Source organism: Oncorhynchus keta, unplaced genomic scaffold, assembly GCF_023373465.1.
Source record: "Oncorhynchus keta strain PuntledgeMale-10-30-2019 unplaced genomic scaffold, Oket_V2 Un_contig_1741_pilon_pilon, whole genome shotgun sequence".
Classification (NCBI taxonomy): domain Eukaryota; kingdom Metazoa; phylum Chordata; class Actinopteri; order Salmoniformes; family Salmonidae; genus Oncorhynchus; species Oncorhynchus keta.
This window is the reverse complement of record NW_026280425.1, coordinates 17501-38735: the sequence shown is the minus strand read 5'-3', so window position 1 is coordinate 38735 and position 21235 is coordinate 17501. Positions and strand designations below refer to the sequence as shown.

The 21235-nt window shown below is 48.4% G+C and overlaps 1 protein-coding gene across 7 annotated transcripts in view; it reads left to right on the top strand.

Moving 5' to 3' along the window:
- Window positions 1-21235, top strand: part of melk (maternal embryonic leucine zipper kinase) — a 40370-nt gene that overhangs the window by 5972 nt on the left and 13163 nt on the right. For 3 of the 7 annotated variants that reach the window (XM_052503505.1, XM_052503503.1, XM_052503504.1), the window contains exons 3-10: window positions 4684-4769; window positions 5013-5129; window positions 6581-6724; window positions 8327-8395; window positions 10332-10424; window positions 12013-12111; window positions 15039-15107; window positions 16528-16626. In XM_052503505.1, the coding sequence (XP_052359465.1) occupies window positions 4684-4769; window positions 5013-5129; window positions 6581-6724; window positions 8327-8395; window positions 10332-10424; window positions 12013-12111; window positions 15039-15107; window positions 16528-16626 (776 nt within the window). The other 4 variants (XM_052503506.1, XM_052503509.1, XM_052503508.1 and 1 more) reach the window with 4 other exon arrangements.

The following is a 21235-nucleotide window of genomic DNA, read 5'->3' as shown; positions in this document are numbered from 1 at the left end:
TCTGATCGGTGGGTGGGTGTTATCAGTTCTGGTGGGTGGGTGTTATCAGTTCTGATGGGTGGGTGGGTGTTATCAGTTCTGATGGGTGGGTGGGTGTTATCAGTTCTGATGGGTGGGTGTGTGTTATCAGTTCTGATGGGTGGGTGGGTGTTATCAGTTCTGATCGGTGGGTGGGTGTTATCAGTTCTGGTGGGTGGGTGTTATCAGTTCTGATGGGTGGGTGTTATCAGTTCTGATGGGTGGGTGGGTGTTATCAGTTCTGATGGGTGGGTGGGTGTTATCAGTTCTGATGGGTGGGTGTGTTATCAGTTCTGATGGGTGGGTGGGTGTTATCCGTTCTGATGGGTGGGTGTTATCAGTTCTGATGGGTGGGTGGGTGTTATCAGTTCTGATCGGTGGGTGTTATCAGTTCTGATGGGTGGGTGGGTGTTATCAGTTCTGATGGGTGGGTGTGTGTTATCAGTTCTGATGGGTGGGTGTGTGTTATCAGTTCTGATGGGTGGGTGTGTGTTATCAGTTCTGATGGGTGGGTGTGTGTTATCAGTTCTCATGGGTGGGTGTTATCAGTTCTGATGGGTGGGTGGGTGTTATCAGTTCTGATGGGTGGGTGTGTGTTATCAGTTCTGATGGGTGGGTGTGTGTTATCAGTTCTGATGGGTGGGTGTTATCAGTTCTGATGGGTGGGTGGGTGTTATCAGTTCTGATGGGTGGGTGGGTGTTATCAGTTCTGATGGGTGGGTGTGTGTTATCAGTTCTGATGGGTGGGTGGGTGTTATCAGTTCTGATCGGTGGGTGGGTGTTATCAGTTCTGGTGGGTGGGTGTTATCAGTTCTGATGGGTGTGTGGGTGTTATCAGTTCTGATCGGTGGGTGGGTGTTATCAGTTCTGGTGGGTGGGTGTTATCAGTTCTGATGGGTGGGTGGGTGTTATCAGTTCTGATGGGTGGGTGGGTGTTATCAGTTCTGATGGGTGGGTGTGTGTTATCAGTTCTGATGGGTGGGTGGGTGTTATCAGTTCTGATCGGTGGGTGGGTGTTATCAGTTCTGGTGGGTGGGTGTTATCAGTTCTGATGGGTGGGTGTTATCAGTTCTGATGGGTGGGTGGGTGTTATCAGTTCTGATGGGTGGGTGGGTGTTATCAGTTCTGATGGGTGGGTGTGTTATCAGTTCTGATGGGTGGGTGGGTGTTATCAGTTCTGATGGGTGGGTGGGTGTTATCCGTTCTGATGGGTGGGTGTTATCAGTTCTGATGGGTGGGTGGGTGTTATCAGTTCTGATCGGTGGGTGTTATCAGTTCTGATGGGTGGGTGGGTGTTATCAGTTCTGATGGGTGGGTGGGTGTTATCAGTTCTGATGGGTGGGTGGGTGTTATCAGTTCTGGTGGGTGTGTGTTATCCGTTCTGATGGGTGTGTGTTATCAGTTCTGATCGGTGGGTGGGTGTTATCAGTTCTGATGGGTGGGTGGGTGTTATCAGTTCTGATCGGTGGGTGTTATCATGTTCTGATGGGTGGGTGGGTGTTATCAGTTCTGATGGGTGGGTGTGTGTTATCAGTTCTGATGGGTGGGTGGGTGTTATCAGTTCTGATGGGTGGGTGGGTGTTATCAGTTCTGGTGGGTGTGTGTTATCCGTTCTGATGGGTGTGTGTTATCAGTTCTGATCGGTGGGTGGGTGTTATCAGTTCTGATGGGTGGGTGGGTGTTATCAGTTCTGATGGGTGGGTGTTATCAGTTCTGATGGGTGGGTGGGTGGGTGTTATCCGTTCTGATGGGTGTGTGTTATCAGTTCTGATGGGTGGGTGGGTGTTATCAGTTCTGATGGGTGGGTGGGTGTTATCAGTTCTGATGGGTGGGTGGGTGTTATCAGTTCTGATGGGTGGGTGGGTGTTATCAGTTCTGATGGGTGGGTGTGTGTTATCAGTTCTGATGGGTGGGTGGGTGTTATCAGTTCTGATGGGTGGGTGGGTGTTATCAGTTCTGATGGGTGGGTGGGTGTTCTCTCTCCCCTCGTCTTCTCCATCAGTTCTGATCGGTGGGTGTGTGTTTTCAGTTCTGATGGGTGGGTGGGTGTTATCAGTTCTGATGGGTGGGTGGGTGTTATCAGTTCTGATGGGTGGGTGGGTGTTATCAGTTCTGATGGGTGGGTGGGTGTTATCAGTTCTGATGGGTGGGTGGGTGTTATCAGTTCTGATGGGTGGGTGGGTGTCATCAGTTCTGATGGGTGGGTGGGTGTTATCAGTTCTGATGGGTGGGTGGGTGTTATCAGTTCTGATGGGTGGGTGGGTGTCATCAGTTCTGATGGGTGGGTGGGTGTCATCAGTTCTGATGGGTGGGTGGGTGTTATCAGTTCTGATGGGTGGGTGTTATCAGTTCTGATGGGTGGGTGGGTGTTATCAGTTCTGATGGGTGGGTGGGTGTTATCAGTTCTGATGGGTGGGTGGGTGTTATCAGTTCTGATGGGTGGGTGGGTGTTATCAGTTCTGATGGGTGGGTGGGTGTTATCAGTTCTGATGGGTGGGTGGGTGTCATCAGTTCTGATGGGTGGGTGGGTGTCATCAGTTCTGATGGGTGGGTGGGTGTCATCAGTTCTGATGGGTGGGTGGGTGTTATCAGTTCTGATGGGTGGGTGGGTGTCATCAGTTCTGATGGGTGGGTGGGTGTCATCAGTTCTGATGGGTGGGTGGGTGTCATCAGTTCTGATGGGTGGGTGGGTGTCATCAGTTCTGATGGGTGGGTGGGTGTCATCAGTTCTGATGGGTGGGTGGGTGTTATCAGTTCTGATGGGTGGGTGGGTGTTATCAGTTCTGATGGGTGGGTGTTATCAGTTCTGATGGGTGGGTGTTATCAGTTCTGATGGGTGGGTGGGTGTCATCAGTTCTGATGGGTGGGTGTTATCAGTTCTGATGGGTGGGTGGGTGTTATCAGTTCTGATGGGTGGGTGTTATCAGTTCTGATGGGTGGGTGTGTGTTATCAGTTCTGATGGGTGGGTGGGTGTTATCAGTTCTGATGGGTGGGTGGGTGTTATCAGTTCTGATGGGTGGGTGGGTGTTATCAGTTCTGATGGGTGGGTGGGTGTTATCAGTTCTGATGGGTGGGTGGGTGTTATCAGTTCTGATGGGTGGGTGGGTGTTATCAGTTCTGATGGGTGGGTGGGTGTTATCAGTTCTGATGGGTGGGTGTTATCAGTTCTGATGGGTGGGTGTGTGTTATCAGTTCTGATGGGTGGGTGGGTGTTATCCGTTCTGATGGTGGTGGGTGGGTGTTATCAGTTCTGATGGGTGGGTGTTATCAGTTCTGATGGGTGGGTGTTATCAGTTCTGATGGGTGGGTGGGTGTTATCAGTTCTGATGGGTGGGTGGGTGTTATCAGTTCTGATGGGTGTGTGTTATCAGTTCTGATGGGTGGGTGTGTGTTATCAGTTCTGATGGGTGGGTGGGTGTTATCAGTTCTGATGGGTGGGTGGGTGTTATCAGTTCTGATGGGTGGGTGTTATGGTTCTAATGGGTGGTGGGTGTTATCAGTTCTGATGGGTGGGTGGGTGTTATCAGTTCTGATGGGTGGGTGGGTGTTATCAGTTCTGATGGGTGGGTGGGTGTTATCAGTTCTGATGGGTGGGTGGGTGTTATCAGTTCTGATGGGTGGGTGGGTGTTATCAGTTCTGATGGGTGGGTGTGTGTTATCAGTTCTGATGGGTGGGTGGGTGTTATCAGTTCTGATGGGTGGGTGGGTGTTATCAGTTCTGATGGGTGTGTGTTATCAGTTCTGATGGGTGGGTGTGTGTTATCAGTTCTGATGGGTGGGTGGGTGTTATCCGTTCTGATGGGTGGGTGGGTGTTATCAGTTCTGATGGGTGGGTGGGTGTTATCAGTTCTGATGGGTGGGTGGGTGTTATCAGTTCTGATGGGTGGGTGGGTGTTATCAGTTCTGATGGGTGGGTGGGTGTTATCAGTTCTGATCGGTGGGTGGGTGTTATCAGTTCTGATGGGTGGGTGGGTGTGTGTTATCAGTTCTGATGGGTGGGTGTTATCAGTTCTGATGGGTGGGTGGGTGTTATCAGTTCTGATGGGTGGGTGGGTGTTATCAGTTCTGATGGGTGGGTGTTATCAGTTCTGATGGGTGGGTGTTATCAGTTCTGATGGGTGGGTGGGTGTTATCAGTTCTGATGGGTGGGTGGGTGTTATCAGTTCTGATGGGTGGGTGGGTGTTATCAGTTCTGATGGGTGGGTGGGTGTTATCAGTTCTGATGGGTGGGTGTTATCAGTTCTGATGGGTGGGTGTTATCAGTTCTGATGGGTGGGTGGGTGTTATCAGTTCTGATGGGTGGGTGTTATCAGTTCTGATGGGTGGGTGTTATCAGTTCTGATGGGTGGGTGTTATCAGTTCTGATGGGTGGGTGGGTGTTATCAGTTCTGATGGGTGGGTGGGTGTTATCAGTTCTGATGGGTGGGTGGGTGTTATCAGTTCTGATGGGTGTGTGTTATCAGTTCTGATGGTGGGTGGGTGTTATCAGTTCTGATCGGTGGGTGGGTGTTATCAGTTCTGATGGGTGGGTGGGTGTTATCAGTTCTGATGGGTGGGTGGGTGTTATCAGTTCTGATCGGTATGTGGGTGTTATCAGTTCTGATCGGTGGGTGTGGTCTCTCATCTGACCTGCTATTCTGCTGGGTGTGTGTTGTGTCCTACAGGAGGCTTTGCTAAGGTCAAGCTGGGTCGCCACATCCTGACGGGAGAGAAGGTGGCCATTAAAATCATGGAGAAGAAGGAACTGGGGGTGAGTCTCTCTCTCTCATATACTGTATCTCTTTTTCCCTTCCTCTCTCTCTCTCTCTCTCCCTCCCTTCCTTCCTCCCTCTCTCTGTCTCTCTCTTTCCCTTCCTTCCTCCCTCTCTCTGTCTCTCTCTGTCTCTCTCTCTCTCAAGTCACTACTATTTAGTGTGTTTTTACTGTGATGGTTTTAATCTAATGTAGATGGCATGTAAAAGAAACAGACTTTCTTTTTTATTCTTCTGTGCAGGAGGACCTTCCTCGTGTGAAGGTGGAGATAGAGGCCATGAAGAGTCTGAGCCATCAGCATGTCTGTAGACTGTACCATGTTATCGAGACTAATACCAAGATATACATGATCCTGGAGGTAGGACCCATGTCAGCATGTCTGTAGACTGTACCATGTTATAGACTCTGTAGACTACCATGTTATAGACTCTGTAGACTGTACCATGTTATCGAGACTAATACCAAGATATACATGATCCTGGAGGTAGGACCCACGTCAGCATGTCTGTAGACTGTACCATGTTATCGAGACTAATACCAAGATATACATGATCCTGGAGGTAGGACCCATGTCAGCATGTCTGTAGACTGTACCATGTTATCGAGACTAATACCAAGATATACATGATCCTGGAGGTAGGACCCATGTCAGCATGTCTGTAGACTGTACCATGTTATAGACTCTGTAGACTGTACCATGTTATAGACTCTGTAGACTGTACCATGTTATCGACTCTGTAGACTGTACCATGTTATAGACTCTGTAGACTGTACCATGTTATAGACTAATACCAGATATACATGATCCTGGAGGTAGGACCCACATCAGACAGACCGGCCCCAATATGAACCCCTCTCTCCCCCTCGTCTTCTCCAGTATTGTCCTGGGGGTAGGACCCACACATCAGACAGACCGGCCCCAATATGAACCTCTCTCTCCCCCTCGTCTTCTCCAGTATTGTCCTGGGGGTAGGACCCACACATCAGACAGACCGGCCCCAATATGAACCTCTCTCTCCCCCTCGTCTTCTCCAGTATTGTCCAGGAGGTAGAACCCACACATCAGACAGACCGGCCCCAATATGAACCTCTCTCTCCCCCTCGTCTTCTCCAGTATTGTCCTGGAGGTAGGACACACATCAGACAGACCGGCCCCAATATGAACCTCTCTCTCCCCCTCGTCTTCTCCAGTATTGTCCAGGAGGTAGAACCCACACATCAGACAGACCGGCCCCAATATGAACCTCTCTCTCCCCCTCGTCTTCTCCAGTATTGTCCTGGGGGTAGGACCCACATCAGACAGACCGGCCCCAATATGAACCTCTCTCTCACCCTCGTCTTCTCCAGTATTGTCCTGGGGGTAGGACCCACATCAGACAGACCGGCCCCAATATGAACCTCTCTCTCCCCCTCGTCTTCTCCAGTATTGTCCTGGGGGTAGGACCCACATCAGACAGACCGGCCCCAATATGAACCCCTCTCTCCCCCTCGTCTTCTCCAGTATTGTCCTGGAGGTAGGACACACATCAGACAGACCGGCCCCAATATGAACCTCTCTCTCCCCCTCGTCTTCTCCAGTATTGTCCTGGAGGTAGGACACACATCAGACAGACCGGCCCCAATATGAACCTCTCTCTCCCCCTCGTCTTCTCCAGTATTGTCCTGGGGGTAGGACCCACATCAGACAGACCGGCCCCAATATGAACCTCTCTCTCACCCTCGTCTTCTCCAGTATTGTCCTGGAGGTAGGACACACATCAGACAGACCGGCCCCAATATGAACCTCTCTCTCCCCCTCGTCTTCTCCAGTATTGTCCGGGAGGAGAGCTGTTTGACTACATCATCGCTAAGGACCGTCTGTCTGAAGAGGAGACCAGAGTGTTCTTCAGACAGATCGTCTCAGCTCTGGCCTATGTCCACAGCCAGGGATACGCCCACAGAGACCTGAAACCGGTAGGTAACCAGGGATACGCCCACAGAGACCTCAAACCGGTAGGTAACCAGGGATACGCCCACAGAGACCTGAAACCGGTAGGTAACCAGGGATGCGCCCACAGAGACCTGAAACCGGTAGGTAACCAGGGATACGCCCACAGAGACCTGAAACCGGTAGGTAACCAGGGATACGCCCACAGAGACCTGAAACCGGTAGGTAACCAGGGATGCGCCCACAGAGACCTGAAACCGGTAGGTAACCAGGGATACGCCCACAGAGACCTGAAACCGGTAGGTAACCAGGGATACGCCCACAGAGACCTGAAACCGGTAGGTAACCAGGGATACGCCCACAGAGACCTGAAACCGGTAGGCAACCAGGGATGCGCCCACAGAGACCTGAAACCGGTAGGTAATCAGGGATACGCCCACAGAGACCTCAAAACGGTAGGTAACCAGGGATGCGCCCACAGAGACCTGAAACCGGTAGGTAACCAGGGATACGCCCACAGAGACCTCAAACCGGTCGATAACCAGGGATACGCCCACAGAGACCTCAAACCGGTAGGTAACCAGGGATACGCCCACAGCTATATAAGCTCTCTGGGGTTTGTGTGGTTGTCTGTGTGGTTGTTTGTGGTCCAGTTTGTGTGGTCTGTGTGGTTGTTTGTGGGTGTGGGTGTTTGTTTGGGTGTTTGTGTGGTTGGTTGTCTGTGTGGTTGTCTGTGTGGTTGTCTGTGTGGTTGTCTGTGTGGGTGTCTGTGGTTGTCTGTGTGGTTGTCTGTGTGGTTGTCTGTGTGGTTGTTTGTGTGGGTGTTTGTGTGGGTGTTTGTCTGTGGTTGTCTGTGTGGGTGTTTGTGTGGTTGTTTGTGTGGTCTGTGTGGTTGTTTGTGGGTGTTTGTGTGGGTGTTTGTTTGGGTGTTTGTGTGGTTGGTTGTCTGTGTGGTTGTCTGTGTGGTTGTCTGTGTGGGTGTCTGTGGTTGTCTGTGTGGTTGTCTGTGTGGTTGTCTGTGTGGTTGTTTGTGTGGGTGTTTGTCTGTGGTTGTCTGTGTGGGTGTTTGTGTGGGTGTTTGTCTGTGGTTGTCTGTGTGGGTGTCTGTGTGGGTGTCTGTGTGGTTGTCTGTGTGGTTGTCTGTGTGGTTGTCTGTGTGGTTGTCTGTGTGGTTGTCTGTGTGGTTGTCTGTGTGGTTGTCTGTGTGGGTGTCTGTGTGGTGTCTGTGTGGGTGTCTGTGTGGTTGTCTGTGTGGTTGTCTGTGTGGTTGTCTGTGTGGTTGTCTGTGTGGTTGTCTGTGTGGTTGTCTGTGTGGGTGTCTGTGTGGTTGTCTGTGTGGTTGTCTGTGTGGTTGTCTGTGTGGTTGTCTGTGTGGTTGTGTCTGAACTACCCACTGGTGGTGATGGTTCTGAATCTCTTTTCTCTCTCTCCCCTCTGTCTCTCCCCTCTCTTCTCTCTCCCCTCTGTCTCTCTCTCCTCTCTCTCCCTCTCTCCTCCCCTCTGTCTCTCTCATCTCCCCTCTCTCCCTCTCTCTCTCTCCTCTCCCCTCTCTCCCTCTCTCTTCTCTCTCTCCCTCTCTCTCCTCCCCTCTTTCTCTCTCTTCTCCCCTCTCTCTCCTCCTCCCTCAGGAGAACCTGTTGATAGATGAAGACCACAACCTGAAACTGATAGACTTTGGTCTCTGTGCCAAACCAAAGGTAACCACACTGTCATGTTGTCTCAGTGATATGTGTCAAGGCTTAGTGGTCATTGTCTGTAAATATATAGATTTGATTAATGTGTTCTGTGTGCCAAGTTCTCCTTATTAATCACTGTGTTTATAGGGGGGTCTGGGATATGAGTTAATGACCTGTTGTGGTCCAGTCTAATAACAGTCTTTATAGGGGGGTCTGGGATATGAGCTGATGACCTGTTGTGGTCCAGTCTAATCAGTCTGTCTTTATAGGGGGGTCTGGGATATGAGTTAATGACTTGTTGTGGTCCAGTCTAATAACAGTCTTTATAGGGGGGTCTGGGATATGAGTTAATGACTTGTTGTGGTCCAGTCTAATAACAGTCTTTATAGGGGGGTCTGGGATATGAGCTGATGACCTGTTGTGGTCCAGTCTAATAACAGTCTTTATAGGGGGGTCTGGGATATGAGTTAATGACCTGTTGTGGTCCAGTCTAATAACAGTCTTTATAGGGGGGTCTGGGATATGAGTTAATGACTTGTTGTGGTCCAGTCTAATAACAGTCTTTATAGGGGGGTCTGGGATATGAGCTGATGACCTGTTGTGGTCCAGTCTAATAACAGTCTTTATAGGGGGTTCTGGGATATGAGTTGATGACCTGTTGTGGTCCAGTCTAATAACAGTCTTTATAGGGGGGTCTGGGATATGAGTTAATGACCTGTTGTGGTCCAGTCTAATAACAGTCTTTATAGGGGGGTCTGGGATATGAGTTAATGACCTGTTGTGGTCCAGTCTAATAACAGTCTTTATAGGGGGGTCTGGGATATGAGTTAATGACCTGTTGTGGTCCAGTCTAATAACAGTCTTTATAGGGGGGTCTGGGATATGAGTTAATGACGTGTTGTGGTCCAGTCTAATAACAGTCTTTATAGGGGGGTCTGGGATATGAGTTAATGACCTGTTGTGGTCCAGTCTTATCAGTCTGTCTTTATAGGGGGGTCTGGGATATGAGTTGATGACCTGTTGTGGTCCAGTCTAATCAGTCTGTCTTTATAGGGGGGTCTGGGATATGAGTTGATGACCTGTTGTGGTCCAGTCTAATAACAGTCTTTATAGGGGGGTCTGGGATATGAGCTGATGACCTGTTGTGGTCCAGTCTAATAACAGTCTTTATAGGGGGGTCTGGGATATGAGTTAATGACCTGTTGTGGTCCAGTCTAATAACAGTCTTTATAGGGGGGTCTGGGATATGAGTTAATGACCTGTTGTGGTCCAGTCTAATAACAGTCTTTATAGGGGGGTCTGGGATATGAGCTGATGACCTGTTGTGGTCCAGTCTAATAACAGTCTTTATAGGGGGGTCTGGGATATGAGTTAATGACCTGTTGTGGTCCAGTCTAATAACAGTCTTTATAGGGGGGTCTGGGATATGAGTTAATGACCTGTTGTGGTCCAGTCTAATAACAGTCTTTATAGGGGGGTCTGGGATATGAGCTGATGACCTGTTGTGGTCCAGTCTAATAACAGTCTTTATAGGGGGGTCTGGGATATGAGTTAATGACCTGTTGTGGTCCAGTCTAATCAGTCTGTCTTTATAGGGGGGTCTGGGATATGAGTTGATGACCTCTTGTGGTCCAGTCTAATAACAGTCTTTATAGGGGGGTCTGGGATATGAGTTAATGACCTGTTGTGGTCCAGTCTAATAACAGTCTTTATAGGGGGGTCTGGGATATGAGCTGATGACCTGTTGTGGTCCAGTCTAATAACAGTCTTTATAGGGGGTTCTGGGATATGAGTTGATGACCTGTTGTGGTCCAGTCTAATAACAGTCTTTATAGGGGGGTCTGGGATATGAGTTGATGACCTGTTGTGGTCCAGTCTAATCAGTCTGTCTTTATAGGGGGGTCTGGGATATGAGTTGATGACCTGTTGTGGTCCAGTCTAATAACAGTCTTTATAGGGGGGTCTGGGATATGAGCTGATGACCTGTTGTGGAAGTCCAGCCTACGCTGCTCCTGAACTCATCCAGGGTAAAGCCTACATCGGCTCGGAGGTGAGACACCCGGTGGGGGGGGGGGATTTAATATGTCTGGCTGTGTGAATATAATGAGTGTGTGTGTGAGGTCACTTAGAAATGTACTTGTTTGTGTAAGAAAAGCAAAAATATATATTTAAAAAATAATGTCCATTTAAAATAACATCAAATTGATCAGAAATACAGTGTAGACATTGTTAATGTTGTAAATGACTTTTGTAGCTGGAAACGGTAGATTTGTTATGGAATATCTACATAGGAGTACAGAGGCCCATTATCAGCAACCATCACTCCTGTGTTCCAATGGCACGTTGTCTTAGCTAATCCTAAGTTTATCCTTTTAAAAAGGCTAATTGATCATTAGAAAACCCCTTTTGCAATTATGTTAGAGCAACTGAAAACTAATGTTTTGATTTAAAGAAGCAATAAAACTGGCCTTCTTTAGACTAGTTGAGTATCTGGAGCATCAGCATTTGTGGGTTTGATTACAGACTTAAAATGGCCAGAAACAAAGAGAGAGAGAGAGAGAGTGTGTGTGTGTGTGTGTGTGTGTGTGTGTGTGTGTGTGTGTGTGTGTGTGTGTGTGTTGTGTGGCTGATGTGTGGATATATAATGTGTGTGTGTTGTGTTACCAGGCTGCTGTGTGGATATATAATGTGTGTGTGTGTTGTGTTACCAGGCTGATGTGTGGATATATAATGTGTGTGTGTTGTGTTACCAGGCTGCTGTGTGGATATATAATGTGTGTGTGTTGTGTTACCAGGCTGATGTGTGGATATATAATGTGTGTGTGTTGTGTTACCAGGCTGATGTGTGGATATATAATGTGTGTGTGTTGTGTTACCAGGCTGATGTGTGGATATATAATGTGTGTGTGTGTGTTGTGTTACCAGGCTGATGTGTGGATATATAATGTGTGTGTGTTGTGTTACCAGGCTGATGTGTGGAGTATGGGGGTGCTGCTGTGTGGAGTATGGGGGTGCTGCTGTGTGGATATATAATGTGTGTGTGTTGTGTTACCAGGCTGATGTGTGGATATATAATGTGTGTGTGTGTGTTGTGTTACCAGGCTGCTGTGTGGATATATAATGTGTGTGTGTGTGTTGTGTTACCAGGCTGATGTGTGGATATATAATGTGTGTGTGTTGTGTTACCAGGCTGATGTGTGGATATATAATGTGTGTGTTGTGTTACCAGGCTGATGTGTGGATATATAATGTGTGTGTTGTGTTACCAGGCTGATGTGTGGATATATAATGTGTGTGTGTGTGTTACCAGGCTGATGTGTGGAGTATGGGGGTGCTGCTGTGTGGATATATAATGTGTGTGTGTGTGTGTTACCAGGCTGATGTGTGGAGTATGGGGTGCTGCTGTGTGGATATATAATGTGTGTGTGTTGTGTTACCAGGCTGATGTGTGGATATATAATGTGTGTGTGTGTGTGTTACCAGGCTGATGTGTGGAACAAGTATGGGGGTGCTGCTGTGTGGATATATAATGTGTGTGTGTTGTGTTACCAGGCTGATGTGTGGATATATAATGTGTGTGTGTTAGTGGTTACCAGGCTGATGTGTGGATATATAATGTGTGTGTGTTGTGTTACCAGGCTGATGTGTGGAGTATGGGGGTGCTGCTGTTTGCTCTGCTCTGTGGATATCTGCCCTTTGATGACGACAACTGTATGGTCCTCTACAGGAAAATCACTGTAAGTTACTCTCTGTATTGGTCAAGTTACATGGTGGCTAGCCAGGTATCTAAGGTAACGTGACACATGGTTGTTAGCCAGGTATCTAAGGTAACGTGACACATGGTTGTTAGCCAGGTATCCAAGGTAACGTGACAGAACATGGTTGTTAGCCAGGTATCCAAGGTAACGTGACAGAACATGGTTGTTAGCCAGGTATCCAAGGTAACGTGACAGAACATGGTTGTTAGCCAGGTATCCAGGTAACGTGACAGAACAAGGTTGTTTTTGTGCCACTAATATAGTTCAGAACTGTTCAGAGAAACAGTTCTGGAGGAAAGGGTTCAACCGTGACAGTTGGTTTTCTCTGGAGGAAAGGGTTCAACCGTGACAGTTGGTTTTCTCTGAAGGAAAGGGTTCAACTGTGACAGTTGGTTTTCTCTGGAGGAAAGGGTTCAACTGTGACAGTTGGTTTTCTCTGGAGGAAAGTATTCAACCGTGACAGTTGGTTTTCTCTGGAGGAAAGGGTTCAACCGTGACAGTTGGTTTTCTCTGGAGGAAAGGGTTCAACTGTGACAGTTGGTTTTCTCTGGAGGAAAGGGTTCAACCGTGACAGTTGGTTTTCTCTGGAGGAAAGGGTTCAACTGTGACAGTTGGTTTTCTCTGGAGGAAAGGGTTCAACCGTGACAGTTGGTTTTCTCTGGAGGAAAGGGTTCAACCGTGACAGTTGGTTTTCTCTGGAGGAAAGGGTTCAACCGTGACAGTTGGTTTTCTCTGGAGGAAAGGGTTCAACCGTGACAGTTGGTTTTCTCTGGAGGAAAGGGTTCAACCGTGACAGTTGGTTTTCTCTGGAGGAAATGTGACAGTTGGTTTTCTCTGGAGGAAAGGGTTCAACCGTGACAGTTGGTTTTCTCTGGAGGAAAGGGTTCAACTGTGACAGTTGGTTTTCTCTGGAGGAAAGGGTTCAACCGTGACAGTTGGTTTTCTCTGGAGGAAAGGGTTCAACCGTGACAGTTGGTTTTCTCTGGAGGAAAGGGTTCAACCGTGACAGTTGGTTTTCTCTGGAGGAAAGGGTTTGACCGTGACAGTTGGTTTCTCTGGAGGAAAGGGTTCGACCGTGACAGTTGGTTTTCTCTGGAGGAAAGGGTTCGACCGTGACAGTTGGTTTTCTCTGGAGGAAAGGGTTCAACCGTGACAGTTGGTTTCTCTGGAGGAAAGGGTTCAACCGTGACAGTTGGTTTTCTCTGGAGGAAAGGGTTCAACCGTGACAGTTGGTTTTCTCTGGAGGAAAGGGTTCCACCGTGACAGTTGGTTTTCTCTGGAGGAAAGGGTTCGACCGTGACAGTTGGTTTTCTCTGGAGGAAAGGGTTCGACCGTGACAGTTGGTTTTCTCTGGAGGAAAGGGTTCGACCGTGACAGTTGGTTTTCTCTGGAGGAAAGGGTTCAACCGTGACAGTTGGTTTTCTCTGGAGGAAAGGGTTCAACCGTGACAGTTGGTTTTCTCTGGAGGAAAGGGTTCAACCGTGACAGTTGGTTTTCTCTGGAGGAAAGGGTTCAACCGTGACAGTTGGTTTTCTCTGGAGGAAAGGGTTCAACCGTGACAGTTGGTTTTCTCTGGAGAAAGACGTTCAACCGTGACAGTTGGTTTTCTCTGGAGGAAAGGGTTCAACCGTGACAGTTGGTTTTCTCTGGAGGAAAGGGTTCAACCGTGACAGTTGGTTTTCTCTGGAGGAAAGGGTTCAACCGTGACAGTTGGTTTTCTCTGGAGGAAAGGGTTCGACCGTGAGTTGGTTTTCTCTGGAGGAAAGGGTTCAACCGTGACAGTTGGTTTCTCTGGAGAAAGGGTTCAACCGTGACAGTTGGTTTCTCTGGAGGAAAGGGTTCAACCGTGACAGTTGGTTTTCTCTGGAGGAAAGGGTTCAACCGTGACAGTTGGTTTTCTCTGGAGGAAAGGGTTCAACCGTGACAGTTGGTTTTCTCTGGAGGAAAGGGTTCAACCGTGACAGTTGGTTTTCTCTGGAGGAAAGGGTTCAACCGTGACAGTTGGTTTTCTCTGGAGGAAAGGGTTCAACCGTGACAGTTGGTTTTCTCTGGAGGAAAGGGTTCAACCGTGACAGTTGGTTTTCTCTGGAGGAAAGGGTTCAACCGTGACAGTTGGTTTTCTCTGGAGGAAAGGGTTAGACCGTGACAGTTGGTTTTCTCTGGAGGAAAGGGTTCAACCGTGACAGTTGGTTTTCTCTGGAGGAAAGGGTTCAACCGTGACAGTTGGTTTTCTCTGGAGGAAAGGGTTCAACCGTGACAGTTGGTTTTCTCTGGAGGAAAGGGTTCAACCGTGACAGTTGGTTTTCTCTGGAGGAAATGTGACAGTTGGTTTTCTCTGGAGGAAAGGCGTTCAACCGTGACAGTTGGTTTTCTCTGGAGGAAAGGGTTCAACCGTGACAGTTGGTTTTCTGGGAGGAAAGGGTTCAACCGTGACAGTTGGTTTTCTCTGGAGGAAAGGGTTCAACCGTGACAGTTGGTTTTCTCTGGAGGAAAGGGTTCAACCGTGACAGTTGGTTTTCTGGAGGAAAGGGTTCAACCGTGACAGTTGGTTTTCTCTGGAGGAAATGTGACAGTTGGTTTTCTCTGGAGGAAAGGGTTCAACCGTGACAGTTGGTTTCTCTGGAGGGAAGGGTTCCACCGTGACAGTTGGTTTTCTCTGGAGGAAATGTGACAGTTGGTTTTCTCTGGAGGAAAGGGTTCGACCGTGACAGTTGGTTTTCTCTGGAGAAAGACGTTCAACCGTGACAGTTGGTTTTCTCTGGAGGAAAGGGTTCGACCGTGACAGTTGGTTTTCTCTGGAGAAAGACGTTCAACCGTGACAGTTGGTTCTCTCTGTTTGGGAATCGTATAAAAGCCAGATTCAAAGCCTCTGGTGTAAACTAACCTCCCTGTTTTTACTGTTCTAGAGAGGTAGTTACAACAACCCTCATTGGCTGTCTCCTGGGAGCATCCTGCTACTCAACCAGATGATGCAGGTACACACACACACACACACACACACACACACACACACACACACACACACACACACACACACACACACACACACACACACACACACACACACACCTAGACACACTCCTCTTGCTCTTCGATTTTGACGTATGATCAGGTATAGTAGTAGTTATTGATTGTTTGGTATAGTAGTAGTTATTGATTGTTTGGTATAGTAGTAGTTATTGATTGTTTAGTAGTAGTAGTTATTGATTGTTTGGTATAGTAGGAGTTATTGATTGTTTGGTATAGTAGGAGTTATTGATTGTTTGGTATAGTAGGAGTTATTGATTGTTTGGTATAGTAGGAGTTATTGATTGTTTGGTATAGTAGGAGTTATTGATTGTTTGGTATAGTAGGAGTTATTGATTGTTTGGTATAGTAGGAGTTATTGATTGTTTGGTATAGTAGGAGTTATTGATTGTGTGGTATAGTATTAGTTATTGATTGTTTGGTATAGTAGGAGTTATTGATTGTTTGGTATAGTAGTAGTTATTGATTGTTTGGTATAGTAGGAGTTATTGATTGTTTGGTATAGTAGGAGTTATTGATTGTTTGGTATAGTAGTAGTTATTGATTGTGTGGTATAGTAGTAGTTATTGATTGTTTGGTATAGTAGTAGTTATTGATTGTTTAGTAGTAGTAGTTATTGATTGTTTGGTATAGTAGGAGTTATTGATTGTTTGGTATAGTAGGAGTTATTGATTGTTTGGTATAGTAGGAGTTATTGATTGTTTGGTATAGTAGGAGTTATTGATTGTTTGGTATAGTAGGAGTTATTGATTGTTTGGTATAGTAGTAGTTATTGATTGTTTGGTATAGTAGTAGTTATTGATTGTTTGGTATAGTAGTAGTTATTGATTGTTTGGTATAGTAGTAGTTATTGATTGTTTGGTATAGTAGGAGTTATTGATTGTTTGGTATAGTAGGAGTTATTGATTGTTTGGTATAGTAGGAGTTATTGATTGTTTGGTATAGTAGGAGTTATTGATTGTTTGGTATAGTAGGAGTTATTGATTGTTTGGTATAGTAGGAGTTATTGATTGTTTGGTATAGTAGGAGTTATTGATTGTTTGGTATAGTAGGAGTTATTGATTGTTTGGTATAGTAGGAGTTATTGATTGTGTGAGATCTGGTTTTGTATAGTAGTAGTTATTGATTGTGTGACATCAGGTTTTGTATAGTAGTAGTTATTGATTGTGTGACATCAGGTTTTGTATAGTAGTAGTTATTGATTGTGTGACATCAGGTTTTGTATAGTAGTAGTTATTGATTGTGTGACATCAGGTTTTGTATAGTAGTAGTTATTGATTGTGTGACATCAGGTTTTGTATAGTAGTAGTTATTGATTGTGTGACATCAGGTTTGGTATAGTAGTAGTTATTGATTGTGTGTGTGTAGGTGGATCCTAAGCATCGTGTGACCATCAGACAACTCCTAGACCATCCCTGGACGATGTCTGGCTATGGCACCCCTGTAGAGTGGCACAGCAAGCAACCTGTAAGAACACACACACACCTACACACACACACCTACACACACACACCTACACACACACACCTACACACATACACACACCTACACACCTACACACACACACACCTACACACACACACCTAAACACACCTACACACACCTACACACCTACACACACTCAAACACCTAAACACACCTACACGCGTACACCTAAGAACCCCGAACGCGCCTCTAAGAACCCCCAAACGCACCTCTAAGAACCCCCAAACGCGCCTAAGAACCCCAAACGCACCTCTAAGAACCCCAAACGCACCTCTAAGAACCCCAAACGCACCTCTAAGAACCCCCAAACGCACCTCTAAGAACCCCCAAACGCACCTCTAAGAACGCGCCTAAGAACCCCCAAACGCACCTCTGAGAACCCCCAAACGCACCTCTGAGAACCCCCAAACGCACCTCTGAGAACCCCCAAACGCACCTCTAAGAACCCCCAAACGCACCTCTAAGAACCCCCAAACGCACCTCTAAGAACCCCCAAACGCACCTCTAAGAACCCCAAACGCACCTCTAAGAACCCCAAACGCACCTCTAAGAACCCCCAAACGCACCTCTAAGAACCCCCAAACGCACCTCTAAGAACCCCAAACGCACCTCTAAGAACCCCAAACGCACCTCTAAGAACCCCCAAACGCACCTCTAAGAACGCGCCTAAGAACCCCCAAACGCACCTCTAAGAACGCGCCTAAGAACCCCCAAACGCACCTCTAAGAACCCCCAAACGCACCTCTAAGAACGCGCCTAAGAACCCCCAAACGCACCTCTAAGAACGCACCTCTAAGAACCCCCAAACGCACCTCTAAGAACCCCCAAACGCACCTCTAAGAACCCCAAACGCACCTCTAAGAACCCCCAAACGCACCTCTAAGAACCCCCAAACGCACCTCTAAGAACCCCAAACGCACCTCTAAGAACGCGCCTCTAAGAACCCCCAAACGCACCTCTAAGAACGCGCCTAAGAACCCCCAAACGCACCTCTAAGAACCCCAAACACACCTTGTTACAGTTTTTGTTTTTCCTTGTACGTTTTGGACTTCAGCACGTATAGCTCGTTAGCACGTATAGCTCAAGTTAGCACGTATAGCTCGTTAGCACGTATAGCTCGTTAGCACGTATAGCACACCTACACACACACACACCTACACACACTCAAACACCTAAACACACCTACACGCGTACACCTAAGAACCCCGAACGCGCCTCTAAGAACCCCCAAACGCACCTCTAAGAACCCCCAAACGCACCTCTAAGAACCCCCAAACGCACCTCTAAGAACCCCCAAACACACCTCTAAGAACGCGCCTAAGAACCCCCAAACGCACCTCTGAGAACCCCCAAACGCACCTCTGAGAACCCCCAAACGCACCTCTAAGAACCCCAAACGCACCTCTAAGAACCCCCAAATGCACCTCTAAGAACCCCCAAACGCACCTCTAAGAACCCCCAAACGCACCTCTAAGAACCCCCAAACGCACCTCTAAGAACCCCCAAACGCACCTCTAAGAACCCCCAAACGCACCTCTAAGAACGCGCTCTAAGAACCCCCAAACGCACCTCTAAGAACGCGCCTAAGAACCCCCAAACGCACCTCTAAGAACCCCCAAACGCACCTCTAAGAACGCGCCTAAGAACCCCCAAACGCACCTCTAAGAACGCGCCTAAGAACCCCCAAACGCACCTCTAAGAACCCCCAAACGCACCTCTAAGAACCCCCAAACGCACCTCTAAGAACCCCCAAACGCACCTCTAAGAACCCCCAAACGCACCTCTAAGAACGCGCCTAAGAACCCCCAAACGCACCTCTAAGAACCCCAAACGCACCTTGTTACAGTTTTTGTTTTTCCTTGTACGTTTTGGACTTCAGCACGTATAGCTCGTTAGCACGTATAGCTCGTTAGCACGTATAGCTCGTTAGCACGTATAGCACACCCTAGCCGTTAGCACGTATAGCTCGTTAGCACGTATAGCTCGTTAGCACGTATAGCTCGTTAGCACGTATAGCTCGTTAGCACGTATAGCTCGTTAGCACGTAGGACGAACCGATTTGCTGTCAACTCGTTAGTCAGGATGTGTTACACCTGTGCTGGTTGCCATCTCGTTAAGGTCGACACCTTTAGTTGTCTCTAGATGTGGAGGGTCGACACCTCTAGTTGTCTCTAGATGTGGAGGGTCGACACCTCTAGTTGTCTCTAGATGTGGAGGGTCGACACCTCTAGTTGTCTCTAGATGTGGAGGGTCGACACCTCTGTTGTCTCTAGATGTGGAGGGTCGACACCTCTCGTTGTCTCTAGATGTGGAGGGTCGACACCTCTAGTTGTCTCTAGACGTGGAGGGTCGACACCTCTAGTTGTCTCTAGATGTGGAGGGTCGACACCTCTAGTTGTCTCTAGATGTGGAGGGTCGACACCTAGTTGTCTCTGGACGTGGAGGGTCGACACCTCTAGTTGTCTCTGGATGTGGAGGGTCGACACCTCTAGTTGTCTCTGGATGTGGAGGGTCGACACCTCTAGTTGTCTCTGGATGTGGAGGGTCGACACCTCTAGTTGTCTCTAGACGTGGAGGGTCGACACCTCTAGTTGTCTCTGGATGTGGAGGGTCGACACCTCTAGATGTGGAGGGTCGACACCTCTAGATGTGGAGGGTCGACACCTCTAGTTGTCTCTAGACGTGGAGGGTCGACACCTCTAGATGTGGAGGGTCGACACCTCTAGTTGCCTCTAGACGTGGAGGGTCGACACCTCTAGTTGCCTCTAGACGTGGAGGGTCGACACCTCCAGTTGTCTCTAGATGTGGAGGGTCGACACCTCCAGTTGTCTCTAGATGTGGAGGGTCGACACCTCTAGTTGTCTCTGGATGTGGAGGGTCGACACCTCCAGTTGTCTCTAGATGTGGAGGGTCGACACCTCTAGTTGTCTCTGGATATGTGGAGGGTCGACACCTCTGTGGAGTTGTCTCTGGATGTGGAGGGTCGACACCTCTAGTTGTCTCTGGACGTGGAGGGTCGACACCTCTAGTTGTCTCTAGACGTGGAGGGTCGACACCTCCAGTTGTCTCTAGATGTGGAGGGTCGACACCTCTAGTTGTCTCTGGATGTGGAGGGTCGACACCTCTAGTGTCTCTGGATGTGGAGGGTCGACACCTCTAGTTGTCTCTAGACGTGGGGGTCGACACTCAGTTCATCACATTGAGCTCAGAAAAAAACGGAATAAAATAGAATAATTGTGTGACGGCCCTGAATTTTTCTGAACCGTCTCAGTGCAGCTCCTTCCAATAGGGCGCTTTCCCTTTAATTCCCAATTAAATAGCCAGCATCAGCTGCGCGAAAGGGGTTGTGGAGGAGACCTGCCAAAGATGGAACCTGAGGCAGAAGTTGACCACGGCCTATCACCCACAGACCAATCTCACTGAGAGAGTAAATCGAACCTTGAAGACAATGATTGCTTCCTATGTAGGGACCCAGCACAAACACTGGGACAAGCACCTTCACGAGTTTCGATTTGCCCTGAATTCTGCTGTGCAAGAGTCCACTGGAGTCACACCTGCAGAGCTGAACCTAAGTCGTCCTCTCCGAGGACCCTTGGATATGGTGCTACAGCCCCAGCAGCTTACTCCAGACGCTGCTTGCTATGACCAGGTAGGCCATCTCCATGACTTGAGAGCTCTTGTCTCAAAGAACATGATCCAGGCTCGACTCAAGCAGAAGAGAAATTATGATAAGAACAGAAGAGACCTGCAGTTCCAGCTTCGTGATCGGGTGTGGCCGTGATCGGGTGTGGCTTCGTGATCGGGTGTGGCTTCGTGATCGGGTGTGGCTTCGTGATCGGGTGTGGATCTGTCGTGATCGGGTGTGGCTTCGTGATCGGGTGTGGCTTCGTGATCGGGTGTGGCCGTGATCGGGTGTGGCTTCGTGATCGGGTGTGGCTTCGTGATCGGGTGTGGCTTCGTGATCGGGTGTGGCCGTGATCGGGTGTGGCGTGATCGGGTGTGGCTTCGTGATCGGGTGTGGCTTCGTGATCGGGTGTGGCTTCGTGATCGGGTGTGGCTTCGTGATCGGGTGTGGCTTCGCTCTCATCCTTACTCGCTGAACAATTCTTCTCGGCCAAGCTCGCTCCTAAATGGCAAGGACCATATAGGATTGTGGAGCAGATGATTGATTCAAATAATTGAACCCCCAAAAAAAAAAATGATTTGCATTTTTATTATTTATTTTACTTTTTAAAAAAAAAGAAGTAAAATAACCAATATTTAATTTAATCACTCTGCACAGACAGACACAGTTCAGACATTAATCTGTGTATCTCTCTCTCCTCCCTCTCTCTCCCCCATCTCTCTCCCCCCATCTCTCTCCCCATCTCTCTCCCCCATCTCTCTCCCCCATCTCTCTCCCCATCTCTCTCCCCATCTCTCTCCACGCCATCTCTCTCCTCCCTCTCCCCCTCCCCCACCCCCTCTCTCTCCTCCCTCCCCCACCCCCCTCTCTCTCCTCCCTCTCCCCCTCTCTCTCATCCCTCTCCCCCCTCTCTCTCCTCCCTCTCTCTCCTCCCTCTCTCTCTCTCCTCCCTCTCCCCCTCTCCTC